This window comes from Falco punctatus (genome assembly GCF_963210335.1).
Source record: "Falco punctatus genome assembly, chromosome: 19".
Classification (NCBI taxonomy): Eukaryota; Metazoa; Chordata; class Aves; order Falconiformes; family Falconidae; genus Falco; species Falco punctatus.
This window is the reverse complement of record NC_137599.1, coordinates 2,200,570-2,222,002: the sequence shown is the minus strand read 5'-3', so window position 1 is coordinate 2,222,002 and position 21,433 is coordinate 2,200,570. Positions and strand designations below refer to the sequence as shown.

General features: G+C 58.8%; 1 protein-coding gene across 1 annotated transcript in view; it reads right to left on the bottom strand.

The window, feature by feature from the left end:
- Positions 1-1,087: 1,087 nt before the first annotated feature.
- Positions 1,088-21,433, bottom strand: part of LASP1 (LIM and SH3 protein 1) — a 33,867-nt gene continuing 13,521 nt past the window's right edge. The window contains exons 3-7 of the mRNA XM_080369539.1: positions 15,214-15,298; positions 7,824-7,931; positions 4,549-4,705; positions 4,296-4,390; positions 1,088-3,964 (exon numbers count right to left, since the gene is read on the bottom strand). Coding sequence (XP_080225665.1) covers positions 3,791-3,964; positions 4,296-4,390; positions 4,549-4,705; positions 7,824-7,931; positions 15,214-15,298 — 619 coding nt within the window. The 3' untranslated portion in view covers positions 1,088-3,790. The remainder of the gene's footprint in view (positions 3,965-4,295; positions 4,391-4,548; positions 4,706-7,823; positions 7,932-15,213; positions 15,299-21,433) is intronic.

The window sequence follows — 21,433 nt, the reverse complement described above, 5'->3', positions numbered from 1 at the left end:
CCTGCTTGCTGGAAAATAAAGGGATAAACACAGGCGGTCAGATGGGACTTCAGCCTCGCGCGGGTGGTGGAGCGCTCGCTCAGCCCAGACCTGCGAGCTGGGCTCCCCAGGGGCGCTGCCTGCTGTGGGAGGGTTGTTATTTTATTTATAAGCACCAGTTTATTGGGGTTTATTACAGTGATGTGACCCCCCCGCCCCCCGTCTGCAGCTGGGAGAGGGGAAAGCAGCAAAAAAAGAGCTTTGGCCATCGCAAAGCCGTGTCGATGGGTCAGGACCGCTCTGCGCTCTCACCTTTCAGGGTCTGGTGCTCCTGGTGTACCCCAGCACCCTTTGCCTTCAGTGGCACACCACCTGCTTCAGTAGTTTAAAGCAACAGTTTCCAGTGAGCAGCTACAGCCATGGAGCCTTTTTATTTTAATTCTTTCGGCTAGTGCCGCTGAGGCAAATAACATCCTTCTCCACACACCTCCAAGATTTTCTTTTCCCAATGCTAAACGCCGTAGTTGCTGAAAATCCTACCTTGAGAGGCTGCAGTGGCCAAGCCAAGGAGTCGCCCGCTGTGCTCTGAGCACGAGGGCTGGCTGGGGTCCGGGGGACCCGGCTGTCGTGATGATGTGGTCCTGGAGAGACTGGGAAAAGCTGGGCCCTGGTGTCCTTGCTACACTGCCCACAGCAAAGTTGACCATTTCCCTGGATGGGTCTGGTCTCCAGAGCAGCCCCCGGCAGAGCTGAACCCCAGCAGATCCCAGAGCCACGCTGTAGCTGGTGTTTGGCCTCCAGGAGCAAGACCCCCCAGTGGGTCAGCAAGCAGGGAGGCATCTCCTGACATCAGCTGGACACGCTGCGGCGGGTCCCTGAACCCTTTGAGCACATCCCTTGGCTTCAAGCCATGCAGAGAGCGAGGGACGGACCAAGAAGCTGCATCCCAGGTCAGTTCCCAGGGATGCCAGCGTTTCCCACTCCCAGGGAAGCCAGGCAGAAGCGAGGACCCCAGCTCCGGCAGCCACCCCCAGACCTGAGAACCCCACCGTGTCCCAAGGGAGCAGGAAAATGGCCAGAAAAGTGACCACAATCAAAGCCAGCACAATTGGCAGGTAAAAATTATACTTTTATTTTTAATTCGAGTAAACCGGGAAGAGAATTGGTTGGTTTGTTCCATTCGATGGTTCGGTTAAAAAGGCCAAATAATGTTTTTTCTTGGTGGGTGCTCAACCCGACGGGAAGGAGTACACAAGGACAAACCCCAATCAAGCGACGGATCCGGAAGAAAACACGTTCTAAGCTCAGCATTGAGACGCAACCAGGGAAGCTGGGATGGACAAGGTCTATTTTACACGTGATGAGAAGCAATTTAGCTTTTAATTATTTTTTTTTTTAACCATCTCATTTATTTATTTATTTTAAATACAGATTTAGGTGCTTTTCAGCTATGAAAAAAGGCAAAAAAGTGCATAAGTTGAGAGAAAAGGCAGAAATCAAGCAGTAAGAGGTTCGTTTCCCACGGCAGGGGAGAAGGGGCAGGGCATGGGAGGGGAGAATTAGGACAATGGTTTCAAGGTAGCATTAAAAAAAGGTCTGTATACCAAAACCTAATTGCCTGTGTGATTTGGTCCATTAAAAAACGGTTTATTCACATTGATAGGCCCCCCCCATTCCCAGACAAGAACGTGATTAAGAGGATTAGCAGGGAGATGCAGACTGCCCCCCCCTCCAGCCCAGCTGCCCCCTCTCCCTTGCTCTTGTGCTTGCTTGTTTTAGCACCAACCGGGATTCCCATCCCGTAAAGCCCATCCCGGCTGCTCTGGGGTCCTGCTTTCACCCCGAGGGGACAACGGTGCCAGGAGCCTCCGTTATTCTCCCCACTCCCATTGCCGCTGGCTGGGGAACAGGCCAGGAGCAAAATGCTCCCCTTTCCCCAGCTCGTGCCCTCCCGGCGGGTCTCTGCCCTGCCAGGAGCCCCCTCCCCACCAGGACAGCATTTGCTGCGGCAGCGCCCAGCTCCGGTCCCCCCAACCTCAGCACCAGCCACAAACCAGCCCTGCAGCCCCATGTGCTTTGAGAAAGGGAACTGCAAGTGCGAGGCAGCGGGATTCTTTCTTCCTCTGCCACACAGTCCCCAAGGAGGTGTCCCCAAAACAGAGCCAAGGAATGTCTCAATTCAGCTGCTTTGGTCCCTATATTCCCTTTTTTCCTTTAGGAATTAGCAAAGGCAGCAGCTTTCCCGTGGAAGCATCCTGGCCCCATGGCACAGCCCAGCAAGGGGACGGTCCCCTCCGGCTGCCCCGTCTCCACCTTCCAGGCACAGGGCAGCGGGAGCACCAGAGGCAGTATGAAGGCATCACTGCTGCCCCAGCGTTCGGCTTCTGTGACCCGGGAGAGGAGCATCCTGCTCCTGCCCTCCCTGCACAGGCTTCCAGTTATGCCCCTGCCCAGCTCCAGGACCTTCGGAGCACAAAAGAGAAGGGGACAGGGATGTGCTTTGAGATTTTGGTCCATGATGTGATCCCAAAAGCCACCGCCACTGGGTACCAAGAGGTGCAGGGTGCCTCGGGGTGCCATACCCCAGTCTCTGCCACTCAAGACCAAGCTGCGGAGGGGACAGTCACCCAGGATGGTCCCCAGCACGGTGACAGAAGGGGAGGATGTTTCACATGTGGCTCAGAAGAGGCAGAGGGATGGGGCTGATCCTGCTGGCTCCCCAGACCATCTACCCAGCAGGTGGGGGGCTCAGGAGGGTTCCCAAAGCCCAGCAGCAGAAAGAGAAAAGCAGGAAGATTCTCGGTGAATCTGGTGAGCGACCACTGCTAAGAAGAAGAGGCTGCCCCAGCACACGGCGCCCAGGAGACCCCCAGACCCTGGCCCAAAGAGATATCTGGTGCCGCAGGGGGTACATGAGGTCTCGGTGTCGCAGTGCTCCCCCCTCCCAGCCCAGAGGAGTGGGGAGCTCAGCCCAGCTCCAGCCCTCAGGTGGGAGCAGCAGCCTCCAGGTGAAGCAACGCTGCGGCTACTCCTTCACCTGCGCCAGCACAGCCCCAGCTCGGCCCGGAGGGATCAGGGAGGGGGAAGGAGGCAGCCGGAGCCCCAGGTAGAAGTAGTGAGAGCCGCCTCCAGGGCTGCCCAGAGCAGCCGCTCTGAATCCCAAGGAGAGAGAAAGATTTTGTGTAAGATTTTGACTGTGCACGTTTTTAGGACTAAAGGGAGCAAAGACCGAATGGAAACGCTGCACAGAGGAGCTGGGAGAAGCAACGGCACAAGCCGGAGCGGTGCAGGGTGGAGGCTGCCAGCTCATCCCTCCTGTCAGCCCTCGGGACGAGCATCCCTCACCTCGTCCACGCAGGCATCACTGCCCTCTGCCCATCCCTGCCAGAGCGGGGGGAATTTGGTCCTAACAGATGGTCTCCTCCTCCCTTTGGTGAGGTCCCGGTGACTCCGGCTGCTTCCCCTGGCCAGGAAATGCTGGAGTGCACAGGAAGGCTGGAGAGGAGGGGGACCGAAGGAGAAGGAAAGCTGCAGTGGTTTGGTCTCTCAAGCCCCCAACATCCCTTGCAGACTGTCCCTCAGTCCCGACAGAGCTAGAACAAAGCTAAATTGGCAAGAGAAACTGGAGGCAGCTGCAGAAACACGGAGTAACCGAGATGTCAGGACGTGGCTCCAGCGGGCGATTGCCAGAGCACATGGGATAAGGGATGCTGGGGCAGAGAGACGCGCGCACACACACACACACACACACACGGGCCGGCGCAGGCTGGGGGCTCGGCTGTCAGCCACGTGCCCTGTCCCCTCCCGTGGCTCAGATGGCCTCCACGTAGTTGGCGGGGAGCATGCCTGTGTCACCCGTGCGCTCCACCGTGCCGTACATCCACCCGTCGTCGATCTGCTGCACGTTGATGATGGTGTCGCCGTCCTGGAAGGAGACCTCATCCTCGTCAGCCGCGTTGTAATCGTAGACAGCACGGAAACGCTTCTGTGGGGAGAGAGGGGTCAGTGGGCACAGACCCTCCCCACCTCCTGCCCTGGACGAGCAGAGCTGCCACCTACGGGGGGTGTCCCAGGGCGAGGAGCCATGCTGAACCCCACGCAAGAGCCATACTGGATCCAGGAGGTTGTTACTGGGCACTGCGCAGGGATGCTGGTGCCGGCTGTGGCGAGCAGAAACCAGGCACCCAGCATCACACCCGCCAGCCCCTTCCAAACTGCTCCTCCCCTGCACGGGAGCGGGGCGCAAGCGGAGCAAACCCTGCCCCACCGGGGGGGCAGTGTGGGGGTGGGCGCTGCGAACCCCTGGCTGTACTCACCCCCCCTCCAGAAGCCGCGTTGCGCTGTGTGGAGGCTGGTGCTGCCGGCTCCTTGTAGCCGTAGGACTGAGACGACGGCTGCTGCTGCTGGTAGACTGGAGGGAGGGGGGGAAGGATTGGGCCATTAGCTGGTGCTGGGACACGGCAAAGCCCCTCGTGAGGAAGAGCCGGTTGCAGCCCCAGCCCCCCAAGGGCCATGCACCAGGGCAGGCTGCGACACCTGCAGCCCCCCCGCCCCCGCCGCCCCGCTTACCTGGGTTGCTGGGTTGGATGTGATGAGACGGCTGATGCTGCTGCTCTGCAGGTCTCCGGTAATTAGTGCTCTCCTGGGAGTTCCTGCGCTCTGGCTCAGCACCTTCGCTGGGACTTGGACCCATCCTGCTCCTCTCGAACTCTTCGTGGTATTTTATCTACAGCGAGAAGAGAGAAAGGAGAGGTCAGAGCGCAGCTGGGACAGCCCTGCAGCGCCAGCCATGAGGCTGAGCCCAGCTCCAGCACCAGCTCCCACAGCCCTTCAGCACCAGGAACATCCTTCAGCTTGTCCCAGCTCGTTTATTTTTGCTACCAAGGACTCAGCACCAGCCATTGCACAGCCTCCCCGCCGGGCCCTGGGGGTTTCTTCTTCCCCCACCTCTCCCCAGACCAAGGTGACATTTGCTCAGACAAATCTGGGGCACGGGAAAAGGGCTGTTTAAGTGGCCTGTGGGTGAGAGAGGTGATTTTTTTCCAGTCTGGGTAAGATACAGGCCCCCAAGCCCCCAGTTTGCAGGAGCACAGAGAAAAAGCACCATTGGGAAGTGCCCCCTGCACACACTGAGTTCCGAATGTGACTCCCCAGCCCATCGCCAGGTACAGCTGGCACGGTGAAGGTACCGCTCCAGCATCTACCCCCAAAATCTCTCTTTAACCCAAGCGTGAAAGGGCCTCAGGGGGTTTCGTTGAAGGAGGCTCAAAGCAGATACCACCAAAGACACCAGCTGCATGGGACTAAGCCTTTCCCCACAGCGCGCAGGGTTAACCCAACTGCCTGGGCGTGGGTGTAAAAATTAATAGCCACTTGTGTTAATGAATGCATTGGCATCGGAAAGCACCTGGAGCCCATTTGGCTGCTGGTTAAACAGTTATTTTCTGAAAGGCACTACAGCCGGCGCTCTGCAGGGGCAGGAGGCAGAGCCTGGAGCCCAGCCACCCTCCTGGGAAAGGAGAATTCCCAGGGGAGCACCCAGCTCCCCCAGCCGGAGCAGGGACAGCATTTCCCAGCGCTCCGAGGCTCAGGCTTTGCACAGCTCCACTGCCAGGAGGGTTTTCCCCACATCTGGGATCGTATCGACATCCCCCAGCCAAGGATGGTTTGGGGCACCCCTGTGCTGCGGAGGTGCCCATGCCCCAGCAGGTGCTGCCGTGCTGGGCACCCCGCTTTGCTGCCCGTGGGGCTGCTCAGCTGCACCCTGGGGTGGGAAACGCTGGCTGCTGAGCCAGGCTTTCTGCAGGGGGGGGGGTTGTTTCGGTGCCTTTATTAAGTGGGTCACTGCAACCCCAGGCTGGCAGCCAGATGCCCATGGGGAAGCTGCTGCCACTGTGGCTGAGAGAGAGGGAAGTGGGATGAGCGGAGGGACACGGGCTGGTTTCATCTCTCTGCCGTGTTATTTAATGCCCCCCCCAAACCTCTACAGATTCCCTCTGCCAGCTCCGACTCCACGGAGAAGCTGCCCCCAGGGGAAAATCTCCCTGCCAGGTCCCTTTCCCAAGCGGCAAGCCTTCTCCAGCCCTTGCTGTCCCGGGGTTCGGTGTGCCGATAACATCCCGGGGCTCCCCAGGGAGAGCTCAGCGCTTGCCAGAGAACCGCACAATGGGATCAGGAGAGGGAATAAACAACCTCCTCCTGCCCTGCTGGGTATTCTCATGTTTGTGTACGTGTGCGAGTGTGCGAGCTCCCACTGCGGGTGCAGGCAGGGTCCTCCCTCTCCCTGCCAGCCCAGACCCCCCCTCCCCTGGACCCCCCCGGGGGGAGCAGCCAGCAGCTCCCACCCCAGGGGCTTTGTCCCTAAGGGAAGGATGCTGGAGGATGGAAAAGCGAGAGCAGCTCTGGGCACTGCGGTGCTGGAGGCAGGAGAGGAACTGGCAGAACCACCTGTCGAGAGGATGCCCAAGAGGTTTCTCATGCAAAGCTGCGCTCCAGGGGTGGGTTTCCTGGTCAGGGAGAATCCAGCCCTCCCAGGGTTTCACAACAGCTCCTGGGCTGATAAGGAACACACATTCCTTTCACCAGCGGCTAAAGGTTAATTAACTCCCTGCCTCCTGCTGAAGGCAAATGCTGCTGGGGGCTCGCCGGGGGGCGGGGGTGGGGGTGGGAGTTTGGGCAGAGGACAGACCTACCCCCCCCTCCTTGCCGCACCCAGTGCCGCAGCTATACGTGCGACTGTGCATCTTCCTCGTTCACCATGGCAACACACAGCCGTCCACATCCGCCACGCACCGCACCACCAGCACCTGGGTACGGATGGAGGCTGCTGGCTGAAGCGCAAGCTGCCGGGCCAGCTGCTGTTGAACTTGGCCATGGCTTTAATAGCATTTTTGGAAATGGGAGAGAGCTGGGTCTTTTTGCAAGCACAGGACAGAGCTCCCCTTCCAGAAGGTCCAGGGAGGATGGAGCCGCTGCTGTGCAGCCCCCAGGCATGCCTCCACGTCAGCGCGGGGGCAGGATGATGGCAGGAGGGAAGCTGCACCTCAAGGAGCTCCCTGCAAGGATGCTCTGGTGCAGGGGCTGCCACGAGCCGTGGGCTGTAGGTAGGAAAGGGGATGCTGCTGCCTGTCCTACCCTCAGGGTTGGTGACAGCAGGCGGTGGGACCCTGGGGACTGTGTGCAGCCCCGGGACAAACTAACAGCTGCAGCGGCAAACGCTGCCGACAGCTGGATGGCTGGAAAGGGCTTTGCAAGAGTCAGGAGGGGTCAAGGCAAGTGGAACCTGGCAGGGGACAGTCACAGCTGCAAAGGGACAGGAGGAAGAGGTGTGCCTTTGGCCAGGCTTTCCACACACCAAGACAAAGCAGAGGGAGCACAAGAGGGGCTGGAGTCCCTCGGGGGAGCAGCGTGGGGCTAGCCCCAGCGAGCCCGGACCATGCAAGTCCATGCTGGGGGTGACAGTGACAACCAGGGGTGGCTGGGACTGCCCCTGGGCCACATTCACTCCCCCAGATGCCACTTTCTGCTGCTCCCCTTCTTGTCACAGTCAACGTGGGCTTGAGCACCTCAGGAGAAGCGAAGGACTCAGACACCCCTCTGGATCCAGCTGCAGCACCGGCCAGCACGGACGAGCCCGGAGAGGGGTGAGAGGGTCACAAGGTGCCTGGGCAAGTGGGTTGAAGATTTAAAGTTGCCCGGTTTTTGAGATGCTGCAGCCTGGCGTGCTCATTAGAGGCCATCAGCATGCGGGTCCGCTCCCGGCTGCGTGGGCAAAGCCCCCCCAGCCTCCTCTGGCAGCAGGAAGGTCACGGCAATATCACATGGCGAGATTAGAAGCTACTCACGTTGCTGATCTGATCCTGAGTCTTTTTGATTCTCTGCAGCTCCGGGGTGTCAGCCACCACGCTGAAGCCTTTCCCCTTGTTCTTCTCAAATTCCTCCTTGTAGCGAATCTGGGTACAAACAAGGGAAAAACAGACTTAGAGAAGGGGGAAGCTGGTGTGCACAGCAGTGGATTCAGCAGCGGACCCTCACGCCGTGACCCACACGCTACATGAGATGCAGCATCTTCTAACACCGCCTCTGCCTTGCTCAGGAGACACCCCAACCCCCACCCCCCGATGTACCCAGTAATAGCAAAACAGGGCATTGCCGAGAGCTGGGACAGCGTCCTATGCATCGGCTGATCTTGTTTCTCTTTCAGCAGGGGCTGGGGTCATTCTGATTTATTTTGAATTTCCTGTGGGCTACAAGCATGCCCAAGTCACGTGCCACGGAGCAGTTGACCCGTGGCAAGCTGCCTGCTCGAAAGCCCGTGGATTTTATGAGCTACACCCATACACAAGCATTTCCACATCAGGGGACATTTAGCTACCTCTGGGAAGGAATACACCCAGAAGCCCATAATAAAACCAGAGGGTGGAGGCTGGCAAAACACAAGCATCCTTATTTCTGTTTGCCAGACACTGACATCAGCATCCCTTCCCATCACACCCAGGAGCTGAAAAGTCCCAGTTTTGTTTGCTTTTATTTTTTTTCCTTGGTTTTTTTTTTTCCCCCCTTCTTCTTCTTTTTAATATAGCTCTATACGGCTTGAAGACTAAAGCATCCAGCTCTCCCGGGAGGCAGCCAACGCAGCACAGAGCCATAGGCCAGATGTGCCCCCCAGCCCTCAGCAGCTGGAGCTTGGCACAGGACCACTGACACACACACCCCCCCCCAGGTCACCCAGAAGCAGAAGCAGCTTCTGCAGACTGAAACCTGGACTCGAGGGCTCCAAGAGGGAAGGAAGCAGCACCCAGCTGCCTGATTTTCACATCTTCGTATGCAAAAAAAAAGCAGCTTTGCTGATTTTCAGATGCCAGCGGCCAGAAAGATGCTCCGTTTTCATGGGGGGGGGGGGGAAGCAGATGCGCAGACTGACACCCTGACCTCCTCCATCCTCTCGGTGGGGATCCAGCCCTGCACCCATGGCCTGCAGGAGCTGTCCCTGCCCACCTAGGGAGGGAAGAGCAGCCTACAAGTGCCTGACCCAGGGGTTCACCCCCCTGGAGCTTGTCCTATGCACTGCAGACAGTTGGATGTTGTCATTAAAATTAAAAGGTCACCACCGCCTCGCACGCCAGCAGATCAAACCTCCAGGCTCCTGTGCAAGCAGCAGGGACAGACACAGCAGCCGGGCTCCACGTGGGACTGATGTTCACCCCCTCCCCGGGCTGGTGGGCAGCTGTGGGGAGGGGGTCAGAGCTGCCAGCGGTGGGAGAAGCAGAGCAGGAGCTGCCTTGGATGGAAGACGCTGGGAAAGCAGCCGGTGCATCGTTCCCCCCCAACAGAGAAATGCTCCCCAAAGCAAAGGGGCCAGACATCGGGGTGTCTGGCCAGCACAGGCAGCTCCCCGTAACCCTTCCCATCCCACAGCTGGACGGCAGCCTGCCAGAGGGACGGTTGGGAAGCCAGGCTGGCCCCGCAGAGACAGAGCCTGCAGGATGCAGGCTGTGCTGGCAGCTCGCGTGCCGTGCCAAGATCAAGCTTGGAGGCAGAGAATCCAGCAGCACGGCGGGGGAGGCGGGATAAAGCTGATTTCATCCCGACGCGCACTCCTACGGAGACACTCCTTCAGACCTCACATATCCGCCTCCCATCCAGACAGCGCGGCCAGCTGGGCCTGGAAACACCTTTCAGGGGAAAGCTGCCAAACATTTTATAATATTTTCTGGAGAAGCCAAGATGCACCTCTGCTGCCATCTGGGCTCTCCCAGAGCTTTGCCAGGCTCTGGAGTGGGACCTGGCACAGCGGGCAGGAGCACCCGGGCCACACTGCTGTGCCCAGGTCAGCCCCCTCGGGTGCCGGACCCAGCCAGCACCCCACCGAGCAGGTCCTGCCCCTTCTCTGCTCCAGGACAACGCAGGAAACAAGGGATTTCCAGGGGAAAAGGCTGCGGTTTCCATTCTGCAGAAGGGCTGCAGGCTCGGCCCAGCTCTGAGCATCCCACCCCTCAGCTGGAGCTGGGGGGGGGGAGCTCCGGGACCACCGTGCCCGCAGCTTGGAGGGCTTTGCCTGGAGCAGGGAGGGATGCTAGACACCAGCACATGGGGGCTCACCGCTGCCTGCATGGGTTAGCGGTGCAGATACCCCAGAGCTCGGTGCTCCGCTTTGCAAACACAACATTTTCCCTTCCCGACCTGCAAACCAGGAGAAATTCAAGCTTCGGAAGCGCATCAGAGCCCCTGCACCTTCTTCCCGGCCATGCGGTATCACAGAAACCCTTAGGTACGTGGCTTTATGAGTCACGTTAGATTTCTAACTCTAATGTGACTTTAGAAAGCAAAGGCTTAACGAACCAGGCTGCAGAGCCCACCCTGGGAGGATGTTAATACAACCAAGTTAATACAACCAAGACGACAAAGCACAGAGGAACACCAGAGACCGATTTCAAGGCACAAGTCTCCTTTTGCTTGAAGCAGCGAGAAGAAGAAGAAAAAAAAAAAAACAAACCAAAACCCACAAAACCAAAAAACTTTTGCTAGCCGGGGGGTAAAGCACACATCTCGAACATCACCCGTCAGGAAGGCACAGCCCCAAGGTGTTAAACATCAGGCATGAGGAACCAAACAGCTGTGACATAAACCCCATGACACACACCCAGCCAGGGGGGGTGTGGGGTGTCAGGAGGGGGTGACTCAGCCCCACCACCCCGCTTTGCTCAGCCACAGCGACAGGGGGGCGGGGGGGAGCTGCGTTTGTCCTTGATCCCCTCCGCTTTCAGGAAAGGCTCTTTCCCTTCAGAGCTCTGCAGCCGAGGTGCGGGATGCTGGCCCCGCCGCTGTGCTTGGGGATGCTACGCAGGAGAAGGGGGTTTATCCTGAGGTGGGGGCACCGGGCACGCGTGCTGGCTGCAAACACACTGAGCTGTAAGAAATCCAGGCTAGAAAGGTAAAAAGCCACCCAGGCAGAGGCTCATTGCAAGCTTTTATCCTCTTAAATTCCATCCATCTTCCTTAGTTTTGTTGTTTTTTTTTTAACCCCTCTAACTTTCAGGATACTGGTAGCCCTAAAAAACTGCCGTACGGGGATGCCCGACAGCAGGGTGGACCCGATCCCAGAGCCGTGGGGGAAGATGCTGGTACGTGGGGGCAGATCTCACCCCAAACACACCCCCCCAAGGCTGGTGCTCCCAGTCAGTTGGGGTTCCTGTACCCCAGCACAGCGGGCCATGGAAATCAGAGCATGGCCCAAGCATCAGGGCAGTGCGATGGGAGGAAACAAGGGAGGCCACCGGGCAGGCACACTCCCCGTCAGCACAGGGGAATTGCAATTTAACCGGATCCATGGCGCTTCCAGGCTTTGGCACAGGAGCGGCCAGGTCTTGCCGGGCTGTGGCTGCCACCAGGGCTGAGCAAGGCGGATGGGGAGAAGGGGGGAAGCGTCCAGACAAGGCGCCTTTCAGCTTCTCCCTGCCCTGACACAGGCACCGGGTTGTGCAGGCAGGAGCCTGGCAGGCAGCACCGACCCGCAGCCCACGGGAGCAATCCTGCTTCCAGCACAGGCTGCCCTCGGAGAGGCACGAGTCCTCGCTCCAGCCCCGCTCCCAGCACCCTGCTCCCTTTGCTCCCTCGGAAAGGTGAGTGCAGGTGACCCTGGGCGACGAGGAGGGACAGAAACGCGGGGTTCGGTACACCCCACCGTGCTTTCCCAGGGCATGTGAGCGCTGCTGGGAACCGGCTGGGTGCTGTGCACGGGGCTGCGGGGACCAGCACCCCTGCTGAGCCCCCAAACCCCCAAACCCACCCCCCTCGCTCTGGCTCGCAGCTGCCTCTCATCCACACGCTGCATTAGAGAGCAGGGTGATGCAGACCGTGCTGTAACCACACCTCATCCCATAATAATAGTAATAATAATAATAAAATGGGATCCGTCATTAATTTCCCCGGAGAAATCACTCCTTTCGCGATAGGAAGGAGAGTGATAACTCCGGCATCCGCGTGCTATCCGCGGGGCGCCGGAGCACGATAACCCCTTGCAGGTCTCAGCTCAAGCACATTAAACCCCCCCTTGCACCCACGTCCCCACCAGCAGCTCCCCGAGGTGACAGGAGGGACAGCAGAGGGGGACCTGCCTCCCACCCCACGGCACCCCCCCACCCTCCGGCAGGAAGGGCAGCACCCAAACCCACCCATCGGAAGAGTGTGGCAGAGGAGCCCCAGGATGGGAACCTGCAATTTTCTTGCCACACGTGGGCTGTAAGAGGCGGCTGCAGGCGCAGAGGCTGTCACTTCGGAGACTCATTTAGCCACACAAGACATCATTAGCCAGGATCTACCGGTGACCGGAATGGGATACGCCTTCCCAGCAGACACAAATAACCCAGGGGTCGGGAGCGGCATGGAACCGCTCCGGCTCGGCACGCAGCTGCCCATCGCCACGGCCCCGGTGAGCCGCTGGCTTTTTCCGTCGCACCAGGGTGGATGGATGGATGGATGGATGGACAGTGTATTTTTGGTGGGAGGAAATAGAGAATCAGCCTCTTCAGGGTCATCCACAAGGAGAGCGGTCCTCCAGCCCCACGGGAGCCACGGGGCTCCAGGGGAACAGGCAAAACTGCTGGGGAGCATCACTCCTACCACCAGGGAACAACCCCCTAGCAGTTCGGAATCCCTTGCAGAGGACACAGAGCCAGCGATTTCTCTTCTCCTGCTGCCAGCCACAGCTTCTCCAGAGGGACACAGGCTCAGGGTGAAGCCTCGCACCCAGGACCAAAGTCAGCCGGGGCTGGGCTGACAAATGCAAACTTGACAGCAAGATGTGACTGATCCCATAACCCCGATCCTACTCCACCAGGAATCACCGTACTATGAGTTCCATGTGCCGAGCTCTGCCCGTCCCAGCAGCCTTAGCCAGGATGCGCTTTGCAGGTGACCAGCCCTTCTCCACAAGCCTTTCCCTCTCTCACCTAACAGCTCCAGCTCATCCAGATCATTTTGCAAGACTGAACCCTGCTGCCTGTTCTGCAAGGGCTGAACTGACCTATTCCCATCCCCCGGGGTTTGCTCAGCTCCTGCAATTAGTAAGAAAAGATTGTCAATAAACCAGAGTGCTTCAAGAAATACAAATGTTTGCTGCTTGGAACGTAGGAGACTCCCTTTGTAGGCAGAGAGGAATTAAGATCTTATCTGAAGTGTGTTTAGGATCCATCCTGCCCAGGGCTCGGGGAGATCCAGCCTGGTAGTTCCCACCTGGCTCAGCTTTGCCACCTCCCTCCCACCGCTCCGGCATCCCTCCTCGGCCCCTCCGCAGGGGCCGGGTCAGCACCCAAACGCGGCCAAGCACCCTCTGCTCCCTCGCATTCAGAGAAGTCCTACTTTTGCAGCTCATCCTGGTGGGAAACCAGCACTGAAGAGGTGGGGTGCTGGTATCTGGCAGCCTGCATGACCCTGCCTGCACCCCAGCCCCTCTTCCGACATGCAGTTCCGACTGCGCTATCCCAGCTCCAGTCCCCAAGTCCAGGAGACCAGCCGGAGCTGGGCATGGCTGCTTCTCCCCCAGGGACAGCAGTCCCGATGGCGTTTTGGTTGTAGTGACCGACTTTTGGAGGTGCAGGCTCGAAAGAATAAGACTCCCCTGCCCCCTGCAAGGCAGCTGGCTCTGCCCCCAGCCACCTCCCACACACCGCGAGGAGCTGAAAGTCCCCAGCAGCTACAGAAAAGCCCAGGCAGCAGAGCACACGCCCTCCCCAGGGTCTCCTTTAATAAGCAACAACTAATGAAGAGCCTGAATTAATTGTAAAAACAGCACCGGAGACACCAGACCACTCAGCGCAGCGTTATCTCGCTGGTTCCCGAGGAAAAGCAATGGTGTCCCCTTTTTTCCCGCGCCCTCGGGACCACAACGCCAGCCCCAGGCTGAGCTTCGAGCCAAGCTGCGCTTGTGCAAGCCAGGGAGCTGTTGTGCAACTCGCTTTGAGGAAGAGACCTTACAAAAGCAGAGGTTTCAAAACTCGATGCCAGCTGCACCGGCACCACCGGCTCCATCCGCTCAAGGTGAGGTCCTGAGGTTCCCCCTCCTCCGCCGCCGCGGGATGCACTCCCAGGCAACCTGCTTCCCAGCTCCTGACACTCTCAGGCTAGTGGGAAAAGGACAGTCGCCCACCGCATCCTTCACAGGAGTGCACTGGTCCCCCCAAACCGACTGTTCTCCCCGAAAACGCCACGGCAGATCTGGAGCTGCCCTCCCTCCGCCCAGGACCAACACCGAGCTGAGTCACCGCGCCTCGCTGGCAGCGCTCTGGGCAGGCTTTCTGCCCCTTTTCAAAGGAAAACAGAAATTAAACAGATACCCAGAAGAGTTGCCACATCCTGCATTCTCCTGAGAGATGCTGACCCCAGCCAAAATTGTGGCCAGATGCGTTTTCCTCCGGTGCAGCGTACGTGGAGCGCACACCCGCCGCTCCGCGACGTCAAAGCTGGTGACAACGGTCCAGGGCATCATCTCAGATGTTTTGCCAACAGCCTTGCGGCAAAGTCCCACCCAAGGATGGGCACCCCCCAAAGCTGCCCATTTCTGTGCTAACCTCACCCGTTGCTCTGCAAAACTGATGCTCCCATTCCTGTTCTCCGTGTCTGGAACAAGAGAAGGCAGCCAGGGACGGCTCCTCGGCCACCCGAGGGACCAGCTCCCACAGCAGCACTGGGAGTTACCGGTGCAGGGACCCAGCCCGCAGCCACCCATCCAGGCTGGGGACTTTTGCTGATCCAGGGACACCTTCAGGGTCTAAAACGGGACGTGTCTGGACAACACCCTTCTCAAACAGGCTCTGCTCTTCCCACCAGAGAAAGAAATCCTTATCTGCGCCAGTCCTTATCCCTTCTATCTGTTTATTTCTGCTTGCCGGAGCTTTCAAGCCCTGCAAGCTTTGGGTTTACCCGAAACACCCGCCTAGAGAGCCAGCGCCTGTCCACATGAAGTTATTTTATTTGCTGTTTCACCCCATCATGTGGCTGGATGTCAGCTGGGAAAAGGTAAACTGGTGCAAGGCATGGACTGGGAGAAGTGGACTGGTCCAAGCAGCCACAGATGAAGGGACCCGACGGCGCTGAGATGGGTGAGACCCAACAGGAGGGACCCACCACCCAAACCTCCCCCGTGCGAGGCTGTGGGGAAGCACCAGAGCATGGGAGGCCGGCGGGAGATGGGGTGAAGCACGGTGGCCCCCGGGGTGAGGAGACCCCCACGCTCACCTGGCTCTGAAGCTCGCTCTGCTGCTTTAGGCGCAGGTTCTCGGGAGTGTCTGCCACCATGGTGAAGGACTGCTTCGGGTAGTGTCTGCGGAGGGAAGGGAGATGGTTAGCCACGGCGTGCCCACGGGCACGCTCACCGCCCTCTCCCACCCACCCCCCGACCAGCACCCCCAGGAGATCCAGGTGCCCCCCGCCGGAGCATCGCAGCGAGGGGCAGCGCAGCCGGGGCTGTGGGCACAGTGACACACAGGTTTGGCAGGAGCCGTCTGGGATGACGGGATTTCTCACCGATGGGATTTCTCACCGATGGGATTTCTCACCGATGGGATTTCTCACCGAGCGCCCTGGCAGGTGCCTGACACCTTCCCCAGCCCATTCACATTCCCCACCAGTTCCCTCCCAGTCTCCATACACTGGCTTAAGCTAAATTTCAGTTTTATCAAAAGAAAGGAAGGGGAGGGTTGGGTTGTTTTCCCCCCAGGGCACAAAACCATTCCAGGTTTCTCCTCTGATTTCTGGAGAGACCTTAACACATCTTCAGCGTTTCATTAAACACTCCTCGGGGTAACTTAGTCCACGCAAACGCTGCTAACGCGCCGGTTTACAGTGACTTTGAAGGCTCAGAGGGCAGCGGGGTGGTTTCACTTGCTTATTTTACTGAAGTTTCGGCCACACAAGCCTCACTTCATGGTTTCTTGGTGCTGCAGAAATATCACAACCCTGGCATAAACCAAGCTGGCGGAACGGTGCCCGTCTCGGGGCACGGGCTGCGCTACTCATCCGTGCCAGTTCGGGGTGTTTGGTGGATCCATAGGATACGCCTGGAAGGGGAGCGTAAGGCAGGAGACCTCCGGCGTGGTCTGGCTACAAGCCAGCAGCTTTACTGCTCGGGTCCTGGTCCTTCAGTCGAGGTCACATCCTGCATCACAGGGTCAGTCCTGACACCGTGGTGCTTTACCGCTCAGGTCCTGGTCGTTCAATGGGGGTCAGCTCCATCCTGCATCACAGGGTCAGTCCTGACACTGTGGTGCTTTACCTCTCCAGTCCTGGTTCTTCAGTCGGGGTCACATCCTGCATCACAGGGTCGGTCCCGACACCGTGGTGCTTTACCGCTCAGGTCCTGGTCGTTCAATGGGGGTCAGCTCCATCCTGCATCACAGGGTCAGTCCTGACACCGTGGTGCTTTACCTCTCCAGTCCTGGTTCTTCAGTCGAGGTCACATCCTGCATCACAGGGTCAGTCCTGACACCGTGGTGCTTTACCGCTCAGGTCCTGGTCGTTCAATGGGGGTCAGCTCCATCCTGCATCACAGGGTCAGTCCTGACACTGTGGTGCTTTACCTCTCCAGTCCTGGTTCTTCAGTCGGGGTCACATCCTGCATCACAGGGTCGGTCCCGACACCGTGGTGCTTTACCGCTCAGGTCCTGGTCGTTCAATGGGGGTCAGCTCCATCCTGCATCACAGGGTCAGTCCTGACACCGTGGTGCTTTACCGCTCAGGTCCTGGTCGTTCAATGGGGGTCAGCTCCATCCTGCATCACAGGGTCAGTCCTGACACCGTGGTGCTTTACCGCTCAGGTCCTGGTCGTTCAATGGGGGTCAGCTCCATCCTGCATCACAGGGTCAGTCCTGACACCGTGGTGCTTTTCCTCTCGGGTCCTGGTCCTTCAAGGGGCATCAGCTCCACCCTGCATCGCAGCGGATGCTCTTGCCTGTGGTCAGATCCAGCCCGGGCAGCCACCCTGGCTGTGTCCACACACGCTGCAGAGGAAACAGTTTGCAAGAGGAATGTTCCCAGCTTGCTCAGCACCGGCCGCCGCGGAGGCAAAGCCCTCGGCACACAACGCTCCCCAGGAAAAGCCCAGAGAGGAGATCTGACACGGAACAGATGGCAGCTGCTCTCCCGGGATGGCAAACCGAGGGCACCCCACAGCAGCACTTCAGGCTTCTACCGCAAGGCAGAGAACAAGAAGGGGGAAAACCGCCTTTTGAAACTGGCAGGGGTTTCTCCTTCAACGAGGCTTCCAGCAGGATTCCCAAACTGGGTGGCAGGACCAGACTGGGATTTCAGGAGTCGCTGCCTAGTGCGGGAAAGCAGCTGGGAGGCAAAGCCAGCCCCAGCCCCGGCTCCCGCTGGATGCACGGGGCAGCACATCACGCTGCAGCTGGGTTTCACTGTCAAATGCACGGAGAATTTCAAAAACCTGGAGAAATTCTCCCCCAAAGCCAGGCGATCCTCCTGGAAGAGGTGCCCAGGGCTATGCAGATCTCCCAGCACAGACCGCAGCCCTTCCCAGAGGACAACTGGGGGTGGGGGGTGTCTCACCCGCTCTTGGGGGTCTGCAGGCTTTGTGCCCCACGCTGACACCCCCGTTTCAGGGTGTAAGTCGCCCAGCTGGTGGCTGAACCAAGCTCTCATCCCAGTGCTACGCAGCAAACTGGGATAGTTGCTCCCATCCCTTCCCAAGCCACACGGAATGGCTCTTTGTGGATCTCAAGCAGCCCCCCCCGGGCTTCTCGCTTGCGTCCTCCAGCCTTAGGAGTTATCTATTTACAGAATCAGCATTAGCACCTCTGAGCAAGGCTAATTACGGCGTGGTCAGGCGAGGGTAAATGAAGAGAAGCGCTGGGGCAGGGCAGCACCAGAGAGGCAACCACAGACCTGCCAGAGCAGCACATACCTCAGTCAAGCAGCAATGCAGGAAACTCCGAGAATAAAAATAGCTGCCTCAGCTTCACTGAAAAAATAAAGAGAACACACACACACCCCCCCGCACGCACACACAAGCAGAGACCAAACAGTGCAGATGTGGTTTGCAGAAAGGGGAATGAAAAAAAAAAAAAAAAAAGAGAACTCAGCAAGCAGCTCGCTGCCTGCTCTCCTCCCCAGTGCTACTGGCATGGGACCCTCCCCCCCCCCCCCCCCCCCCCCCGCCAGCTTCCCAAAAAATTGAAACACATCACTACCCCCCTGCTCCAGATGCCTGTCCTGCTGGACATCACCCGCTGCCGTGTCCTGTCACCAGCATCCCAGCTGCTTTAGGGGAGCGGGGGGACCCTTCTGACAGGGACCAGCCCCCCCTCATCCTTCACCGGCACAGGGGGCGGGGGATGCACAGAGGATGCGGCCGTACCCACACCGTAAGCCTAAACGAACCCCCCACAGCCCCCCAAAACATCCAGCAATAAGATCAACAATGACAAGAATCAGTTTTATACAAACAGATCACCGGCTGCTTGAAGGATGCGGCTTAATCTCTGTTTAGATTAATCTGATTAGGGGGGATATAATACTGTGAGTCCAGGCTCTCTGCCCCACTACCTTCGGGCACTGGTGTGTCACAGCTTCACACTGGGATGCACCATCACAGCCAGTACCTCACCGAGCTGCTGCCCGCTTGCTGCCAGGAATTCCGGCGTCAAGACTCCGATAAGGATAAAACCGATTCCCCAGGCGGGTCCTGCGCTCACCAGGAGCGATGGACAGCGGGAGAACCCTCCCCCCTCCAGACCTGGGCATGGGTTTGCTGTTGATTTAAGGCATTTTGGCCACGGTTCCTGCTCTCCCAGTGCCACTGGAGCATGGGTGTCTGGGTGGGTGCTACCCTGATGCCCCCCCTCTGCCAGGCACCTCGGCAAAGGCTCGGCTACCGCCGCTGCTGCAGGGGCGAGTGATGCTTTAGAAGCAACAAAACAGCATAAGGCACCTTGGGACCAAATCCATCCCAGCTGCTGTCTGCTGCCGGCAGGGATGAACAGCCTGGGGGGGCCGGCAAGGCAGGGACTCCATCTAAATAACGCTGGCCCAGCTTGGGCTCTGGTGAGCCAAGATTGCTCCTGCGAGGGCTGCTGCACCCGTGTGAGTCGCTGAGTTGATGCATCCGTACCTTGAGGAGACAGCACGGAGGGAAGCAGGTCCTTTTGGCACTGCAAAGATGACAAAACCCCTTCGTAGCAGCCGAGAAGCCCTGGTGGCTGAGGGGGTTTGCATGTAACAGCCCCCCCCCCCTCCCCCGCCTCAAGGGGGGCCGCACCTCAGCTGCTCCCAGGGACAAATCCTTCCCCTTCCGAAGGGGCAGCGCCACGTTACAGCCGCGGGGAGGCTGGTACCTGTCGGGCAGCCGGGAGCAGCCACCATCGGCAGGAGACGGGCATTGGTCTTGGCCAAACCCAAGTGCCATCAGGCAGCTGCTGGGGGAGCTGGGGCTTAATTAACAGTAGCGCTAATCCAATAAGTGCACTACCTCAGCTTATGGGGGCACGAGAGGACAGTCCTGAGAAGTGTCTCTTGTTTTAGCCGAGTTGCCGCTCGCATCCTGGAGCCCTTTCCTGAGTTTCTTGGAAGTCACTGCCTCACTCACGCCAAGGGCAAAGAAAACAAAGCCAGCTTGGAAGTACAAACAGCTCAGACCCCAAATGCTCCCCCCCCCTCCAGGTCACTAATTCTCTATTTGCAGAGCAGGTCTGGAAGGCAACGGGCTACGCAGAGCAGCCCCAGACCTGGCTCCAGAACGGGAACAGAGCTCCGTCCCGGTCCCACGGGGAGAGCCAAGCGCCATCACCACCGCCCGGGGTCTTTGCACATCCAGAGGATTTTCCTGCTGCTCAGCAGCAGCTTTTATAGAGATGCCTCATTTTAACAGCCCCATCCCCTGAAGGGAGCTGAGCTGGGGGGCTGCAGGCAGCCCCCAGGCCGGCAGGGAAGCCACACAGTGGGACACACGGCTCCTGCAAAGGGAAAATGCAATTTTTAAGTTGTGTGCATCCCCAGCCAGAGCTGCATTTACGGCTCAGCCACGGCCCAGGAGCTCCCGTACTATCTGCTGGTGCTGCCAGTGGAAATCATCCCGTTGCCGTGGCAACCGCATCCCATGCCCTGGGCATGCTAATAACGCTTGGGAGAAGACAAGAGTCCCCAGCAGCAACCTCCAGATACAAGGAGGAGGGAAGCCCCAGTCGGTGCGAGGGCTGGAAACGAAATTCATCCCCGTGGAGAGCTCACAGAAAACTGAAAAGCCACGGTCATTGGGAGAAAAAAAAAAATTAAATAAAAAGAAATAAAAATAAGCTGCAAGACAGTTAACAGCCCCGCTGCTTGCATTTACAGCAACACTGTGCCCACAGCCGCTCTGCCCTGCTACAGCTGCAAGGGAAAGGAAGAAACAGCCGTAGACTGCACAGACCGAGCTGGAATGAAGTTTCTATTTCTGTTTGATTTTTGTGGAAAACTCCCAAGGATTTAAGGCAGCTCCTTGAGCCCCCACGGCCCGGCGTTAGCGGGCAGGAGTAACCTGTCCACCTGCACCAGGCGTATGTAGGATGAAACGCACAAGCTGAGCATCTCCCCCGAAGATTAGGCATCGCTTTTCTGCCCAGCTCATGGGATCTGCCCGATCAAGAAAAGGCATTTCAGCCCCTAGGGAATTTAAGGCTGGGAGATCCCTGGAACAGCCAGCCCCCCTACCCAAACCAGTGCTTCCCCCTGCCCAGCACAAACACAGGCGCCCAGATCCCTGCCACACACCAGAGAGGGGAAAACTGGCTCCTCTGCGTGAGAATCAGCCACAATAAGAGTCAGCAATAAATTAAATCTTAATGAGAAGGCAGCGAGCGAATTGCCTTGGGTTGGGAGCGCGGGAGGCGGCGTGTGCGTGGGAACGGGGCACCCGTGGGATCCGCAGGGGGGGTGGGCTCGTCCCTCCTGGCGTGGGGTGGTCTCCTGGCGGAGTGGACCCGCTTCTCCCCCTTCTCCCAGTGGAAAGGGAAGGAGGAGCAGAGCTGTGGGTCCTCGCTGCCCTCCCCCAGCCTTCCCAGAAATAGGTCTTGGCTGGGGAAGCAGGGAAGGGGGAGGGCGCTTATTGCTCAACCTGCCTCCCTCTTCAGCAGCAGCACGAGCAACGCACCAAGGCCACCGCTGCGAGCACCAGCCGTCCCCACCACCAGGCACCACAGCCCAAGCTGGAACCAGCAGGAATTTCTGCTTCCACGAAGCACCGAGCCCAAAGTCCACGGAGGAAGGAGGCTGCCTGCCAGGAGCTGCGGGAGGGACCATGTCACGAGAGCTCGCCTGGCCACCCTGCCAGTGTCACACTGGTGTCACGCTGGTGTCCGCTCCGGTGACATGGGCACACCTGCCCTGCTGCCCTTCACTCCCTCCCTCTGCTGCAGCAGCACTTGTTTCCCAAGTTGGTGCAACAGGTGGAGAACCGTGCAGGGAACAA